General features: G+C 39.4%; 1 protein-coding gene across 3 annotated transcripts in view; it reads right to left on the reverse strand.

Annotated features, from left to right (window-relative positions):
- The window catches only part of LOC120631357 (MAGUK p55 subfamily member 5), a 211,221-nt gene that overhangs the window by 176,642 nt on the left and 17,540 nt on the right, over positions 1–17,039 (reverse strand). For all 3 annotated transcript variants that reach the window (XM_039900879.1, XM_039900878.1, XM_039900877.1), the window contains one exon: positions 2,601–2,734. In XM_039900879.1, the coding sequence (XP_039756813.1) occupies positions 2,601–2,734 (134 nt within the window). The remainder of the gene's footprint in view (positions 1–2,600; positions 2,735–17,039) is intronic.

Below are 17,039 nucleotides of genomic sequence, written 5' to 3' on the forward strand. Positions count from 1 at the left end.
TAATCAAGCAGTCATAAGAAATAACTTAAAATATAATAAGCTTTTTATCCCGAAAGAATGTCCGAACCAGTTGAAATCACGGTCTAGGGCTAACTTATAGTGGAATTTAAAAAAAAACGTGTGTGTACACGACACAAGATAAATTCTTTACAAATTTTTTTTCTTTCGCCTTATTCAAAGTTGGTAGAAAAAACTACATAAACAATAGAAAAGAGGTACATTGAAAGTTTCACTATAAAGCATTATTGGACTACCAAGTTTCACTCAACATTAAAATTTAAGATTTTTGAATGAGCCCGCAGACTTTGATAGCTGAAAGTGTACACTGTTCAATGTAAATACTAAAATTTTGAGTATAGCAAATCGCATCGTAAAAATTTACTCTCACCATTTTTCCCTAACACGCCATAAGAAGAATAACCTAAAATAAATAACTTATCACCATTCTAGCCCAGTGCTGATTGGTGGACTCCACACGCCTTTAAGAACATTATGAAGAACTCTCAGGCATGCAGGTAACCTCACGCAGTTTGCTTTCACCGTTAAAGCAAGTGATATTTTAATTGCTTAAAACTTATTATAGTGGACCCCCGGTAGTCCGACAAACATTTTGCAGGGCAGTGTCGAACTATCGAATTCGTCGGATTATAGAGTACTGCCTAAGACCCCCTATAGTCCGGGTTTTTTTACAAAAGAGTACCTTGTTGTAATCCGACCACAATAGTGATGGTTCTTACAAGTTGTAACTTGTTCAATCATGCTGAGCGAATACGTATTCAATAATAAATAATAGACCATGTCGGACTACAGGGGTCATCGGATAAGACAGGGGCCGGACTACCGGGGGTCCACTGTACTTGTTAGAGTAAAATTTTAACTGTAAAAGTTAGAGGTGCGTGCAGATTCGAACTCAGCACCCCAAAAGTGAAACCGATGCTCTAACCACTAGGCTATCACCGCTTCTTTAATCTAGTTATACACCAACATAACCAAGACTCTGTACCGAATATCGCAAAGGTGTCCCAGGGAACGTCAAAGCGGCATTTCAAAAGCATCAAAATACTTAACTCGCTTGTTTGACTACCGCACTGAGGCCTTTGTGCGCCGCTCGAGTAGTGAGATTAGTGAGCCGGCGACACTGTTGAGCGTAACGTACCTCCCGGGTGAATTTGTGAAACAAGCATCGTATGACAGATACCCAAACTGTTATAGACATTTACTCGCAGAAGTTCTTAGAGATAGAGAGCAGAACTCTTCAGCAGATAGCAGCAATTCACTGATTAAGACTAAACATGCCATATATAACGTATAAATGAAAACCGAAATATGTAATACTTTACAGGCTTCAAAGGCACATTATGTACTGGGTCTGAGACTTATCTGTGGAACCGAAAAGCTAATAGTTTGTAAGCACTGCCATAGTTTCTACTGAAAGAAATCAGATACATCACATGCAAAATTAAAAACATGTGACTCCGGTCAGTTTATTAGGTACGCGCCGCGTAGTTTAGGTGCTATGCGCGTGTCGGTCTTTTATCTTCAATAGGGTTATCAAAATTAAGCTTAATTTGCTATACTCCGCGAAAAGCAGGAGAATCTGTGTGGTGTAATTTATAATTTCTTCAATCCTTACACTCCACACCAAACAGATCTTCGGCAATATAACCTCTACGCACGTTGAATTCGTTTGGATGAAAATATGGAAGTCAATGTCAAGGTCAAAAATATCTTTATTCAAGTAGGCCCATATGTGGCACTTTTGATGCGTACATGAGAATTACACGGTAGTGAGATGATGGCGATAACCATATTCGTAAACTTAGAACTAAAGCTACGAGTCCTGGTCTAAGAAGCCCACAACAAACTTAGCTGGGTTTTTTTTTTGTTATCACCATCTCACGTTGTCATTTAAAATTATTAGAAGGGCAACCTGGTTAGAGCAATAAAATAAATAACAAAAATAAGCTTCTTTTGATTAAATATTTTTACAGGATGATTTCTTATGAAATACTAGCGTACCCAGCCCGCTTCGCCGGGCTAGATTTTGCTTTATTTTATTTAAAAAATAAACTTACAGCATTACATTTTTAATTTAAGTCTCAGAATATATTAAATCATTTATTTCTCTCCGTATTTATTCTCTTCTATTCTCTTCCCAAGCGGGTGATCTTCACCCGCTTGGGAACTTCACTATCTACACCCATGTACACCCAACAATAGAATATCATCATAGTAAATAAAAACGAAATAAAAGCTGCATTTGACAGTTTGACATTTCTAAAATAGGAGTGTTCCGATCGTCACCAAACTTTACAGGATTACTCGTCAGGTCAATCCGGAGATTCCCTGAAAGTTTCATTGCAATCGGTCTAGCCGTTTCGGAGCCTATACGGAACATACCCACACACTTTCTCTTTTATATATATATATATAGCATTATGCATCCTTCAAATTTGTTTCGTAATGCGGTTACACGTTTTATACAGGGTGTTGGAGTAGGGCCTAAACCCTTTTCATTATGGTAGGAGACCCGTGGCCGGTGGGCCGGTAATGGGTTGATATGATGATGATATTATTATCATGACTGATGATGCACTTACTTCTGCAGACAGCTTGGACATGTCAACGGGCGTGATGCGCTTGAGCGCCGACAGCCGCTGCAGGCGCTGGCGGGCCTGCTCCTCCACCGCAATGAGGAAGGCATCCTGGATAATGTTGTGGCCGATGTCAGACACTGCAACAACAGAACATACCTATATGTTCAACCGCGATAAACATGTATGCCCTTTTCACGTAACCTTTTTCTTAAAAAAAGTAATTAAATTAATAAATTTTAAAAATCCCCGCCACTAGTCAAGTACCACCCATATTGAAGGAGTTGTTAATAAAAATGTAATTCGCCATTTTGCGTTGGCGGCCATCTTGGATTTAAAGAGGGAGTTGTATAATATAACGAATCAGCCATTGTAGCCATCTTGGACAGATCACAAATTTTCACCAAACATAGCTAAGAACACGGAACCGACTAATTCGCCTTTCAAACAAAATGAAAAACGGTTCATTCGTCCACACATACAGACACAGACATGTCACACTTATTACACCCCGTCGTTTTTGCGTCGTGGGTTAAATAGGTTTATTTGAATTGAGTTCCACTCATTTCGACAAAGATACCATACAGGAATTCTGTTTGAATTTTAATTTTAAGTATAAAAGGTAATTTACTTGGCCTACCCGTCGCTTTGCAACTGCGTAGGAACGACAAGACAATTAACTTACTCGGCTTATGTAAAAAATATTTTTGTAAATTTTTTAGGGTTTCACTATAAAAAGCTAATAAAAATAAATAAAAACAAGAAAAAAAAAGATTTCATTATTATTTTAAAAAACATACTTCAGACTAAGAAGTTATGATTTTGTATGCGGAAAGAGCGTATTTATTTTGGTGGCAAGAATGATGCAGCCTTAGCTTTTTATGTTTTACCCATACTCCTAATGAGGCTCTAGGCTACCTCGTACCGGAACGCTACATCGCTTGGCAGCCATGGCTGAAACTCCCCATCAGATCAGAAAAGAAAAAACAAAAAAAAACTAAAATGCCATGGTAAAACACGGGACATCTCACTTCTGAACACTAGCCACTGCACCAGGTCGACGAAAATTCATATCCTCTGATATAAAGTACTTATTATAGTTACTTTATAATTCATATTCAATCAGTAATCCTAAATTCTTGGGCTGCCAGAGAAATGATTCAAATCTTTTGCAACATCGCTCTACCATTCACAAATAAACCTAATTGCCATATGAATAATGTAGAAAATACAATAGACAAACAAATAGAGTAGTCGGAAGTTAGGCAACGGAAGTTTAATCATATGCAAGGGATTATAACCATTATTTCATGGGTGATAGTGATCAGAGTGGAGTGCACTGTTTAATATTTAATACGGGAGTGAAGCAAGCGTTGACTAATGTAGGTATTGTAACGCCCTCAGTTGGAATACTAAATTTATAAGAGCACTTGCACACGGGCACTTGGGGTCATAATGTTGACACTTTCTTCGAAAACACCTCAGTATGCACTTAGAGAACAATAAAACATGCAGGGTCACAAAACTTAAATTGTTTTCTTAAATCTTCTTCTTCTTTCTCCTGGCTATTATCCCAATCAATTCATTTGGATCAGCCCTCCTATTTTCTTTTCTTAATTTTTTTTTTTTATAATTTGTAATAAATTGTGGGGCCAAACAGGTGATAATCGATGATGCAGCCTAAGGTGGAGCGCGCTTGCCTAGAAGATGCCTATTCACTCTTGATTTCGAACATTATCTAGCGTTCCAGTACGATGATGTGAAGAAATGGATTAAGGGCATGATTTAATTTAACTTTATCACTGACAAACCGGTAAATTAAAAGGGATAGGACATCAGAACAAATTTATGCCAAGGGCTGACTCGCTCGCTCGTTACACTACTTATAAGATCCCGTTACTCTAAACGTAAATAAATAGACCATCATGAAAAACTTCGACTAGGGACCTGAGAAGGGTCCAATAAAATATTGAAACTAATAATAAATAATTCCTTGATATAAAAAAAGAAACTGTTTAAACTAATCTCATTGAATTGTAAAATGTATATGCAGTGTTTTGTTTTGACATGTTTTGCTATTTAATTTGCATGGAATAGAAAGGCTTTTTAGTTTTTTTTATTTATTATTTACTAGCTGTTGCCCGCGACTGCGTGTGCGATTGATTTTGTTTTTTGATGTGGCATTCAATTTAGTTGTAGATCTAAAAAAAAATAAAGTATTTAGTATCGCTAAGCCTTAAATTAAGGGTTTGCTGATGTCCGCTTTGGAGTCTTGTCCTCTAACCACAGTTTGGGCAAAATGAAATACATATTATAACCGCTGTAGTACAAAAATAATTATTTAAATCGGCTATAATTTGTCGGAGTTATGGTGTAAAATCGTCAAACACTCATCCCCTCTCCCAAAAGAGCCGAGCTTAATGTCGGGATGAAAAGTATCCTATATTACTTCTAACACTTCCAAGAATATGTGTACAAAGTTTCATGAGGATCAGTTAAGTAGTTTTTGCGTGAAAGCGTAACAAACAAACTTACATTGACATTTATAATATTAGTATAGGGATAGTAGGGATTAACTATCTCAAACGTCACGAAGGTTACCTTATAGCTTCGCGCCTAAAACCGCTATAATAATAACCACCTATATAATTGAATAATAGTGTCGGGTGTAAGCGCCCTTATGTTTGCGCACAGACAGAATAATAAGCAGTGAAGATAATGCAGTCATTAATTGCGCATTCAGATACCAATATAGTACGTCGCAGCTGAATCACGGAAAATCTGCACAACTTGAGAGGAGTTCCTAAAATTATAGCTAGTCTGTTTTAACCACTGTGCTGTAATTTGAGCAGCACCAATACGCAGTGGCGTGCATAGAGGGTATGCACAGGGTATGCAGATATTAAAGTAGAATGCCGGATGTAGTATAGGATTTGGTTTGACATAGTACTTATAAGGTGCCTTCTTGGAATTTATCTCATTTTGAAGGGTTTTATAATTACCAAAAACATTAAAACCCTAGTCCGCCGGATTCCACCGGTTCAGAGTTACATGCAAATGAAGTTCATGAATTAAGGTTATTTTTGACACATGCGATTATTGTACTTACCTATTGATGGTACTGTTCACAATATATTAGAACCACTAATCTTTTTATTAAAAGATTTTTTAACCGTCAACGTTAAGGCTTGGGATTTGAGAGGTTTTTTATAAAAAATAAAAACTTAATTTTTGATACCAATTTAAACGAGGCACCAAACGAAACCGTGTTCTGGCATTCTCAGTTCTAAAAAACTTAAGGATAGGCATTGTAAGAGTAATAAAAAGCCTACCCTTAGGTATTTATAACTCGTACTGGCATTTTCTTCATTTTTTATCATCTGCATACCCTGTGTTAAGTGTTGACGCAACAAGCTAATTCACTGAGACACTTGACTATAGAGTGTTGCGCAAAAACTTAATTTGTCTCCAAGTAATACGCAGTAGGTACATTATTATACGCTGTCTGAGAAATCAAATATTTAATTGATACGGCTTCTCAGACGAGAAACCTTAGAAAAGTTATAAAACTACCTTGGTAACGTTGTAATCTATACAAGTGTGTATCGTAGAAATCTGTTAGTCATGTCGAAGAGTACCTACCCACCCACTCTGTAGAGAAAATCTACGGCAGAATTAGAGATGTTAAAAGGTCTGGTCTTGGACTATAAGAAGTAGGATAGGATTCTAAACAATGTTATTGAACTAAGTAGGAAATTTATTTTACAGTAAATATTTTAATGCCACGATGATCTAATTGAAATCCTGCGAAGGAAAGAGAGCCACGTTCCCAGACAGGCTCTTGAATGGAACCCACAGGGGAAGCGAAAAAGGGCACGACCAAAACAAACCTGGCGACGAGATACCATAGCGAAGGCGCAGATTGGCCTTACCTGGAGTGAAGTTAAGCGCGTGGCCAAAGAAAGGTCGCAATGGAGAAGTTTTGGGTCTGCCCTTTGCCCCAAAGGGGGGACTTAGGGCGCAAAGAAGAAGTTTTTTTGATAGTAAAAGTTGTCAGACAAAATGGCCCACCTGATGAAAAGCGGAAAACCATCGCCTATAAAAAACGTGCTGTTGCCGCCCTTTTTTCATCCACTTGATGGAGTTAAGCCCATGAGCCTATAATTACACCGGACGAGCTCTATCACTAAAACCTGTACTTATGTACTGTGGCCCTAATCAAGCCTGCCAAGCCCTGTCAAGGAATACTGCAGCACTGATTTTCAGTTGGGACCCAATGTGATGCCACGGACAAACATTTTTTTTTTTTTTTTTTTTTTTTCGGATTGTGTGTAGCTGATTAACCCTAATGATTTTAACAGCGTAACGCGGGCTTGTTGGCGAGCCTCGGAATGGGGCTCTGCCAGGAAGAGTTTGAACCCTAGGGCTCGAAGAAGCGAAGGGATCGTCGGCCTGAGGGCGCCTCATGTGAGGCCGAACCTCGGCTCAGGCGACGATTGGAGTGAAAGGGTTACGGACGGTGATTAATCCGCACGCTTCCGAGAACGTGGTGCGAGCCCACGTCCGGTTGACGTTAGAAGTCGGGGACCTCGTCTTCGCCGGCGAAGACGCTGTGCATAGGTTGATTGTGTGTTCTGATAGGGAGCATTGTCAGTAGTAATCTGATCGTCAGGGTCGTGAAGGATATGTTTAGGCCTCCTCTTGTTGAGAGTGGCGCTAAGGTTGGGTGAGTAAAAAGAAGCCGCAACTATGAGAGGGTTGGGATGTCGGATAGACTTCTCAAAGTAGATTTTCGAGAGTTTTTTAAAGTATTGAGCAATAGTGGGGAGTTTGAGATCTCTATGGAGATCGACGTTGCGTACGAACCAGGGGCACCCAGTAGCGTTGCGCATGAAGCGGTTTTGGAGAGTCTGGAATCTCTTATATGCGGAGGGAGGGCGAAACGCGAAGGCGACGCTCGCATATGACATGATGGGGCGGACACAGGTTTTATAGAGTGTCACTTTATGACGAAGTGACAACTTGCTACGTCTGTTTAACATGGGGTAGAGTCTACCGAGAACGAAGGCAGCCTTGTTACGGGCTGCGCTAATGTGATCTGCGAAGTTAAAGCGACTGTCAAAAGTTACACCCAAGTACTTGGCTGTCTTTTGCCACGGTATAGGACGGTTGAATAAGTTAAGGTCCCTTTTGTCCCTGAGGTCAGGGCGGGCTCGTCCAGTGAAAAGCACTGCTGTGCTTTTATCCGGATTCACCTCTATCCTCCATTGGCGAAACCAAGCGCCTAAGCGCTCGATGGCCTTTTGGAGGCGGGATATGATGCGAGGTATGGTTCGGTATGTTGTATAGAGGGCGGTGTCATCCGCAAATTGGGCTAGCTCTACGTAGGGGCTCTTTGGTATGTCGCTAGTGTAAAGCGCGTATAGGAGGGGTGATAGAACAGAGCCCTGAGGGACTCCGGCTCGTATGGGTCTGGTAGATGACACAGTGCCATCTATCCGGTAACGGAAGGTGCGATCGCTCAGGTAGTCTCTTAGCAGTTGCAAGATTCTGTCTGGGATGCCCTGGTCGTGAAGCTTATATATTAAGCCCGCATGCCAAACCTTGTCGAAAGCTTTGGCTACGTCGAAGAATACTGCTCCTGTGAGCAGCGGGTATCTTTTTTCAAAGAGACCTCTGGATATGTGCTCCGTCAGGCGGTGCACTTGGTGGATGCTAGAGTGTTTGGCCCGAAAGCCGAATTGCTCGTCGTTGAGAAGCTTTTTTGCTTCTACGATGGCTTTGAGTCGGGCCAGTATAATTCTCTCATAAACCTTTGCTAAGGAGTTGAGTAGACTAATCGGGCGGTAGCTGGTAGGGAGATTGGCGGGTTTGCCAGGTTTGCGTATACCTATAACTATTGCCTCTTTCCACTCCTTGGGGAAAGAGCATCCTGCCAGAAGGGCGTTGAATATTAGTACCAGTAGGTAAAATAGTTGTGGGGGGAGGCATTTTAATGCTTTATTGGTGATGTTGTCGGGACCGGGTGCTTTCTTTGAGTGCAGCTTGTTGACAATCGCTTGGACCTCGTCGACGGAGGTGGGAGCTATAGGGTCGCTGTCGGGAGACGGGATACCAAGGCTACCAAGTTTACTATTGACTAGCCTAACATGGTCGGGATCTATAGACACATTGCTCGGAGTGCATTGGGATTCTATTGTGTCTGCGAGGCATTCGGCCTTATCCGAATCTTCGAAGGCGGGTGGGAGATTTGGGCGTAAGAGCGGAGGGGTGGCTGAGATTTGGTCGGCTTTGAGAGCTCTCGCTAGGCCATAGTACGCAGTATGGGATGGCGTGAGCTCCCTTAGCTTTCTGTCCCATGAGTCGCTCCTCAGAATATCAAGGCGAGCCCTGAGTTTTCTTTGGAGTTTCCAGAGTTTCCTCCGGTTGTCGTCAGTCGGGTAGCGGGCATGGGCTCTAGCTTGGGCATTTTTACGTGTCAGCAGCTGTCGGACATCCGCCGGCAATTCTCTACGACCTAAGTCGTTGGGAATTGTACGGGAACAGTCCTTCAGTGACTCACTAATGTGCTTCACAAAATGAGATACCGCACATTTGGCATCTTCTACTGAGTCTATAAATTCAGGGATTTCGGACAGGTGCACAGATTCGAGCGTCTTGAGTCTGTCTGTCAGACTTTTCCAGTCTACGATGGTTTTGGTCGAAACGGGAGTATCGGCTGGGGGTCCTAGCTGGAGTAGGACGGGACGATGGTCGGAGCTAAGCTCGTGTAGCACTTCTAAAGAATGCACATGGAGTGCGACGTTCTTTAGAATAGCTATGACGGACAAACAGCGACGTCGTCTAACGTAGTGCTTGTATACGCATTGGGAAAGATGATACAAACACAACGTCCTTTTAACTTATTATTAATTACAAATATATACTAATACTAAAATATGTAATGTGAGTAAATTTTTTTAAGCAATAAAGTATTAATAAATTAAGTTTTTAATATAATGTTCTCTATTCTCAATACAGAAGATTCCACGAAAGAGATAAGACAGCTTTGTGTACCTACTATCGATTTAAGCTTTTCCCATCGGATAACCTTTCGGTTATAATACAAAAACAATGCTTGTTTTATTGCCGGGATTATACCCAAATTTAAAGGATAACCATTCCTCTGTCAATTATTAAACATCGGGACGTTTATTACACGACGTTTATATCGTTTATTTCACAAAAAGAGACCTTTGTCAGCGTCTGATGTCGCTTAGAAACAGAGTAGGCGCAGTTATATTAACATAACTGCCATAATTTCTAGCCGTTTGGCCCGTTTCCATCTGAAGACTGCATCATGTCTTACCACCAGGTAAGATTGCAGTCAAGGATTAACTTGTAGTGGAATAAAAACTAAATAAAAAAAAGTTATTTTATGTATGTATGTATAATCTCTTCTTGCCTTCGTTTGAGGTGACATGCGCGATATGTCTTCTTCTAACTTGAAGACGGACGCGTTGCTTTGGTTTTAATATACCTATTCCACCCACCCGTATATTCGGTTGCCTGACGTAGGTGGAGATACAAAGTGGTTCAAAGGTAGAGGTTCAAAGTGGTATTACAACCATACGACTTTGAACCGAATGGTGCCACAATTCGGTTCAAAGTCGTATGGCTGTATTACCCTCTTAATCGCAGAGTCAGACAGTCAGCATTCGCGTGATATAATTCATGACCCTTACGGAGAAGTATAGAAAGCGGTGGTAGCCTAGTGGCTTGGACTTCGGCTTCATTTTCTGGGGGCCAAGTAATAACTAAGAAGGCATGCCGTTTTCCTCATAATGTTTTGCTTTACCGTTGAAGCAAGTGATATTTTAATTGCTTAAAACGCACGTAACTTAGAAAAGTTAGAGGTATGTGCTGGGATTCGAACTCGTCCCCCCGACAGTAAAGTCGAAGTCCTACCCACTGGGTTAGTCATCCCGTTCAGACATCATTAATAAGAAATCAGTTTAAGAACTAACTCCCCTCAGCCACAGGTATCGTCTAATGACTTAAAAGTCACCCCCTTCACCTACCCTGAAGCTGCTTATTGAAAAGATGACCTTTTTGTTTACGCCCCATTGAAACTTCGACTCAGTAAGTGGCCGGGGCAAACTTGTCAAATGATTAATGAGCCATTACCCCCACCACTCTATCGAGATTCAGGTTTACGTTACGTTTTACTTTGGCTTTATTCCGTGATCTATTAAAGGTGTTTCTTCTTATGATGTTGTAAAACTAGGATTTATTTCATAATTTCAGTATACAACGTGTAAACGAATCACGAAATACTGTTGCAGGGTGCATTAGTATATTTCACAAGAAATCACACTGTAAAAATATTAAATCAAAAGAATCATATTTATTTCCCATACAAACTAATTCAAAACATTACTAGTGACAACCCTATTGAAGATAAAAGACCGACACGTACCCTACGCGACGCGTACATCACAAAGTGACAGGAGTCTAGGGCTAGTAAAACTATAGCAGTGGGTTACTCAATAACCATAAGCGTTTCGGTTTCACATATAAGTCTTGAGAGACAGTAAATAATGTACCTCTGAAGCATGTGAAGTAAAATTTCGGTTTTTATTTACACGTTGTATATCAAATCGCGGAAACTGGGCTGGTCTTTCTCAATAATTGTAACTTACATATTAGTTACAATGAGCCGAAAGAGGACACTTTAGACGCATACAATATTTTATATAAAGAAAATGGATACATGGTAGTGAGATAATGGCGATTACGATATTTCCGACGTTCCAAATGCGCGACAAAGTAAGTAAGTGTATGAAATAGAAAATAGTGATAAGTATGAGAAAAGGTCAACCCGATTTGCGAGACAAAATCTACATAGGCGTGCTTTTTATCAGCAATTTTTTTTTATAAGACTTGTTTCGAGCAATCATTCAGACCTAGTCACAAGTCCGACTTTTAGGTTTTTAAGGAGAAAAGCAGAAACAAAAATATAAAAAAATAAAATACTCGATAACCAAAGATGATTTTACAAAAATAAAAATTGGAAAACATGCGCCCAAAGACGTTTTGTCAGTCTATAGTTATCTACAAGAAATACATTTGACAGTTAAGAGAATTTAATTTTTTTCATGTAAAGGTCACTTAAATTTCCTTATTATATAAATAAAAAAAATCTTGACCGATTAATACTGTTAACAGAAATTTAAATTCTTGAAAGTGACTAAAATTTTTCCTTCTTCCTTTCATTTCCTTTTTTTGTATCACTACAAGCCAACCCTTTGCTGTAATTTTATCTGCTGGTAAATGATGATGCAATCTTACATTGTAACGGACTAACCTGTTAATCCGTTTCTACGCGACTTCGTACCGGAACGCTAAATTGCTTAGACGTTGCTAACGTCTACATTACCGTTACAAGATTTCGTAACTTATAACTAAGAGGCAGCTTAGCCAGTTGGCAGATAGTTCAATAAGAATTGACAGTATGGTTAATAAAATACTACGTAAGAAGGTGATTTATTGGCATGAACAGTAAAAGTCCCGAGGGAGATAAATAGTTCAGAAAGTGCGAGCAAAGACGTTTACTTCCCGAAGCTGTAAATAAAATAATAAATAAGGCTGACTTAAAGCACACGAATCCATCCGTGACACATTTAAGGAAATAGATATACTTACTGTACCGTACTATAATTTAGTTACAGTAAATTTATAAAGTGGGTAAATAATTGACGACTGCATTATCGATGCAACTCAGTTACTTCCGATATCATCGAGTCCTGTTGCTCTTCTCATGGCGAGCTTTCGCGCTCGCCCCACCCCCGGTGACGCCGTAGCAACCCCTCGGGTGGTTATCGGCAAGTTTCCATCCTAATATCGATCCACCTCAGTCCTTCATGGACTCGAACGATGCAAAGATACCTCCCGGTGTTTTAGTCGTTTATCACTAGACAAACAATCGACATACAAGACATGGGCATATATCAATAAATAATAAATATGAAGAAATGAGAAGCGGGAAAAGCCCAGTGGGTGGGACTTCGTCTTCACTTTCTGGGGGGGCGAGTTTGAATTCCGGCACGCACCTCTAACTTTTGTAAGTTATGTGCGTTTTAATCAATTAGAATATCACTTGCTTCAACGGCGAAGGAAACATCGTAAGGAAACCTGCATACCTGAGTGTTCTCCATAATGTGTGAAGATTAAAATTAAATAATAAAATAAATAATAATAAATATACTACGACAATACACACACCGCCATCTAGCCCCAAAGTAAGCGTAGCTTGTGTTATGGGTACTAAGATGACTGATGAATATTTTTATGAATAATATACATAAATACTTAGAATATACATATAAACACCCAGACACTGACAAACATTCATGCTCATCACACAAACAATTGTGGGAATCGAACCCACGGCCCTGGGCTCAGAAAGCAGGGTCGCTGCAAACTGCGCCAATCGGCCGTCAAATTATTATTGAATGGCTTATGCTTCATCAATTTTATTCAGTAGACGAATATCTAAAATAAAAAGGTTAAATTATCGTATTTTTATATATTTTGATACCTTAATTTTCTGACATGTTGTATAAATTAGAAAAATAATTAAGTTATTATAATTTTCATGCCATAGAATGGCAGATTGGCCCGGAACTTGTTATGTTTTATTATAAGATCAAATTTGTTAACCTGCAATCAAGCAAATAAAGATTTGAATTTGAATTTGAATTTGTTCTCAAAGGTGTGTGAAGTCCACCAATCCGTACTGGGCCAGCGTGGTGGGTAGTCCACCGGCCGGAATGGCCGGAAATGGTTTGATATGATATTAGATATACAGGTTATAAACCATCAGGACAGTCAATTATTAGTCTACATAAAAGAAGCGCTAAGATAATTCCTAGCTTCCTACCTAGTTTGGCTTAACCTAGTAAGGGTTCCAGCTCAGCATCGCCAACATGCCCTGCCAAGCATAACAGCATGCAGTGCTGATTTTCAGTTGGAACCCTCGTGCAGGACTAATTGCAGTCCTAGTTTGTTAATTGTTTTTATAAGATCAGTAAAGCTCTTGTTACTGATCTTATAAAAACTGGTGTCCGGGAATAATGACCGTGTTAATGTCCATAAGTGAAAATAAAAATCAAATTAAACCAAGATCTCATTGAAACCGCAACATTACAAGCTATGATAATATTTTAATACCAACCTCCTAAGAACTACAGATTAAAAACCACATTTGTTTACACAACGATGTAAACTTTAACGTTAACTGTATAGAACATAAATTCCTTCACGCTCACTGATAATGATAGCGCTATCAGAAAACAATCTCATTTATAACTGCGAAGTAAATGGAACTTTGTTATTACTAGAGTAGAGTTTAAATTCGTATGCGGTGCACTTTAATGTTGGTCACTTAGTGCTCTGCTAACTTTGGAACCAGTTCCATACAGTCTGCCACAAATTTTGTGCAACCAATTATAATCTCTGTGCTAAAAGATTAAAGGTTAAATCAGCGTGTATAGTTTACTATTCGGTGAGTTGTCAGGTATACATTCCTGAGTTGATAGAACGGTACATGGTACAAAAAGTAAAAGGTGTTACCAAATTATGAGTCTAGTCCTCAAAACATATACGCTTGCTTTTGTTTGAAGAGTGCCTGACATCGATTTATCGGATCATACCGATACTTATATCTATCTGTTTTCAATGTTTCTGACCGACTTACAAAAAGTAAGAGGTTCTCAATTCAGTCGTTGTTTTAGTTTGTAAGCTCAGAATTTTGTCATTTACACACCGATCTGAAAAGTATTTTTTTTTTGTTTTGGATGGTACCTATGCTTTCCATGTGGCCCATTTTCATCAGCTCAAGATCTTTTGAATGGTTCCTGCAGGGCTAGCGCAGGCAGGGGTATTCTACCTAGTTGACAGTACAATATGTCTTAGCTTAGCTTGCAAAGTCGTTTTTCTTGAGAATGAAAATTTCCAAAAGATGTTTTCCTTCACCGTTGAAGCAAGTTATATTTTAATTGCTTAAAATAAAAAAGTCAATTAAAAGCCGATAATTTGAAACCGGAAATGGATCGCAGGCGTACTTTTTGCAAGGCAAACCGTTCCGCAGCTAGGTCGTCATGTTTGTTTTAGAACGTTTTTGGAGTTACACGAAAATGCTAAAAGATGATTCTATTTGTGCTACTTCCATCCTTTTTTTTTTTGTTTGACGGGGGGAAATCTTTTAAAAGATACCCGATTCTCTGCATGAGAATTCGGGTTATGTGGTGATTTCTACCCAATAAAACCACCTCGGTTGCCAGCCTCAGTACATATTGGGAGGCTCCAGGATCTCCTAGGAAGGCACCGGTGCCTCCCTTTCACAAGTAGCTCGTCCCGGGAAGAATGATCCCCGACCTCATGTAGGAACGTCGCAGAGAGGTTGATTTCCTTTAGCATTCCCAGGGTCGAAGGTAGACCCTGATGTCCCTTTGTCTGGGACTATTGAGTACAACTTCCACCCTGTTGCAGCGCTGTGGTTTTAAGTTAAAGGGCCCGGGTTTGATATCTGGTCTAGCGTGAGGCTTCAGCCGTGGCTACTTACCAACCTACAGACAAAGACGTGCTGCTAAGCGATTTAGCGTTCCGGTACGGTTTAACAAAACTGCCATATGCAAAAATGTCTTTATTAAAGCGTTTAAAAATTAAACAGCTGTTGATAGGTTTACTTCTCAGGACTTGCGGACGGAACCCTCCGTCCGCAAGTCTGACTCGCACTTTGCCAGTTTTATTTCAGTTTGTGCCAAGTCTGGCGTAAGTTGAATTAGATTTCTTAAGTTTGTTTTTGTAGTTCTGTTACAAAAATTTCGGTGACCTCTCCTGCGCAGGTACATGGAATAAACATTTAACAATGATCAAAAATTATATCCCCTGATTATATCCCCTGTCAAGGGATATAATTAACGTGTCCACAAGCTAAAGCACACATATATATATATTATTTGGATATTATTTCCACAATGCTCTAAGAGTTGATAAAGCTATGGGAGAAGATACATTTTTATCCTTTCCCCGAGGAGATAATTGTCTCCTGCCCATGCTAGCCGTGCTGGAAGAGAGCGCTAAATAGCGATAAGGCCGCCAAATTGTACATTCTACCTTAACGGTTTATTAGATTTGTATTTTGTAAATTTTCTTTGTTTGGAGTGCAATAAAAGTGCATTCATTCATTCATTTTTTTAAATTTGGTTTTGAATTTAATAGAAAAGCTTGGGTAGGAATTGCTGTAACTAGGATGCTCTTTAAATAGTTTTGTGAAAGTGTTAAATGCTGATTACAAAAAGAAAACGTGGCTAAGTTTGTTGTTGGCTTCTTCATAAACCAGGGCGTATTTGGAACACTCGTAGCTTTAGTTTAAAGTTTAATAATGTATCTACTTATCACCATAATCTCACTACTTTGTGTTGTAATAAAATATAAATAAACATCGCCATCTAGCCCCAAAGTAAGCTTATCTTGTGTTGTGGGTACTAAGATGACTGATGAATATTTTAATTAATAATATACATAAATACAGATAAACACCCAGACGCTGAAAAACATTTATGTTCATCACACAAACATTTTCCAGTTGTGGGACGAACCCACAGCGTTGGACTCGGAAGCAGGGTCGCTGCCCACTGCGCCCATCGGCCGTCAAAAGTGCCATATATGGGTCTATTTTAAAGAAAAATATTCTATTTTGACTTGGATGTACTCTGCTAGAAACCTTCGTCTCTCATAGGATCCTACGATGAAAGAGGTAGGTATAACTCGAGGTATCATGTCACCAAACTTAACGGAAAATAATTCAAATGAATCAAACATAAATTATGGATGGTGTGCTAAGCATTTAAAGTTTAGATTTTCCTGATGGTGAAACCAGTTTGAATCATGAGTCATTAAGAATTAATTCAAACAATGTAACAATTGTTCAAGCAAAGCGAACGCTCAGACATTATTTGGACGAAAATGTCCTTTTTATGTCTGTCTGGACGTCTGTTTCAATCAGAGTCCTATAAATAAGACCCGGCTAGATTTGTTGTAGGCTTACTCTTAGACAAGGTTGCGTTTGAAACACATTTTTGGAGCATTTTATTTATCGCTTTGGAATTTATAGTCGCTCATATGGTATAAAATTCGCCAACTCAATACTTCGATTCAAAATTCAAAATTCATTTATATCAAGAAGGCCTGCTTTATAAGCACTTTTGAAACATCAACTATGTATGTTTGTAATGACTCTACGTGCTTTAATCATTTTACGCAAACATAATGCAACGCTGCTTGGGTTAAGATACCCAACTTTCGCTTTAATATTTTTTATGCCCTCGATCCCAAGAAGAAGTAATCCGTCATCTAGGACTTAACTCTCTCGAGATCTTCTATCCAGATAAAAAAGCAATC

This window comes from Pararge aegeria, chromosome 18 (genome assembly GCF_905163445.1).
Source record: "Pararge aegeria chromosome 18, ilParAegt1.1, whole genome shotgun sequence".
Lineage (NCBI taxonomy): Eukaryota > Metazoa > Arthropoda > Insecta > Lepidoptera > Nymphalidae > Pararge > Pararge aegeria.